Source organism: Penaeus monodon, chromosome 27 (genome assembly GCF_015228065.2).
Source record: "Penaeus monodon isolate SGIC_2016 chromosome 27, NSTDA_Pmon_1, whole genome shotgun sequence".
In the NCBI taxonomy this organism is placed as follows: Eukaryota; Metazoa; Arthropoda; class Malacostraca; order Decapoda; family Penaeidae; genus Penaeus; species Penaeus monodon.
This window is the reverse complement of record NC_051412.1, coordinates 21,136,329-21,136,754: the sequence shown is the minus strand read 5'-3', so window position 1 is coordinate 21,136,754 and position 426 is coordinate 21,136,329. Positions and strand designations below refer to the sequence as shown.

General features: G+C 33.8%; 1 protein-coding gene across 1 annotated transcript in view; it reads left to right on the top strand.

Annotated features, from left to right (window-relative positions):
* Positions 1–426, top strand: part of LOC119590684 (39S ribosomal protein L15, mitochondrial-like) — a 6,161-nt gene that overhangs the window by 4,583 nt on the left and 1,152 nt on the right. Inside the window, exon 5 of the mRNA XM_037939372.1 lies at positions 232–356. Coding sequence (XP_037795300.1) covers positions 232–356 — 125 coding nt within the window. The remainder of the gene's footprint in view (positions 1–231; positions 357–426) is intronic.

Below are 426 nucleotides of genomic sequence, written 5' to 3'. Positions count from 1 at the left end.
GAATTAGCAACTGTAGAAATTTTGATATAAAAATGTGATTACCACAGTTGTCCACTGCACAGATGTGGAACCATAATTTTGTTTAAGTATATCAATGTGGCATGAAGTCTGTTTATGAAATGCACATTTTGTTTAAGCTTATGGTCTTTAGTTTTACTTTGTTCCTTGTTGGTATTGAGAAAATACATGCTTGGATTGTAACTTTTATATATTCATTGACTTTACCCTCAGGTGTTGCCATTCCCAAGCGCATGCTTCCTCCACAACATCTCATTGACTACTACAGTGATCCAAAGAATCGAGGTTATTTGGCCGATCCAGATCTAGTGGCCGAGGAAAGATTCATCTTAGCACAGGTAAAAAAATTGTAGCATTTCTCATTTCGTATGGCATATATATATATTTTTTTTTATTATTAATTTTCTG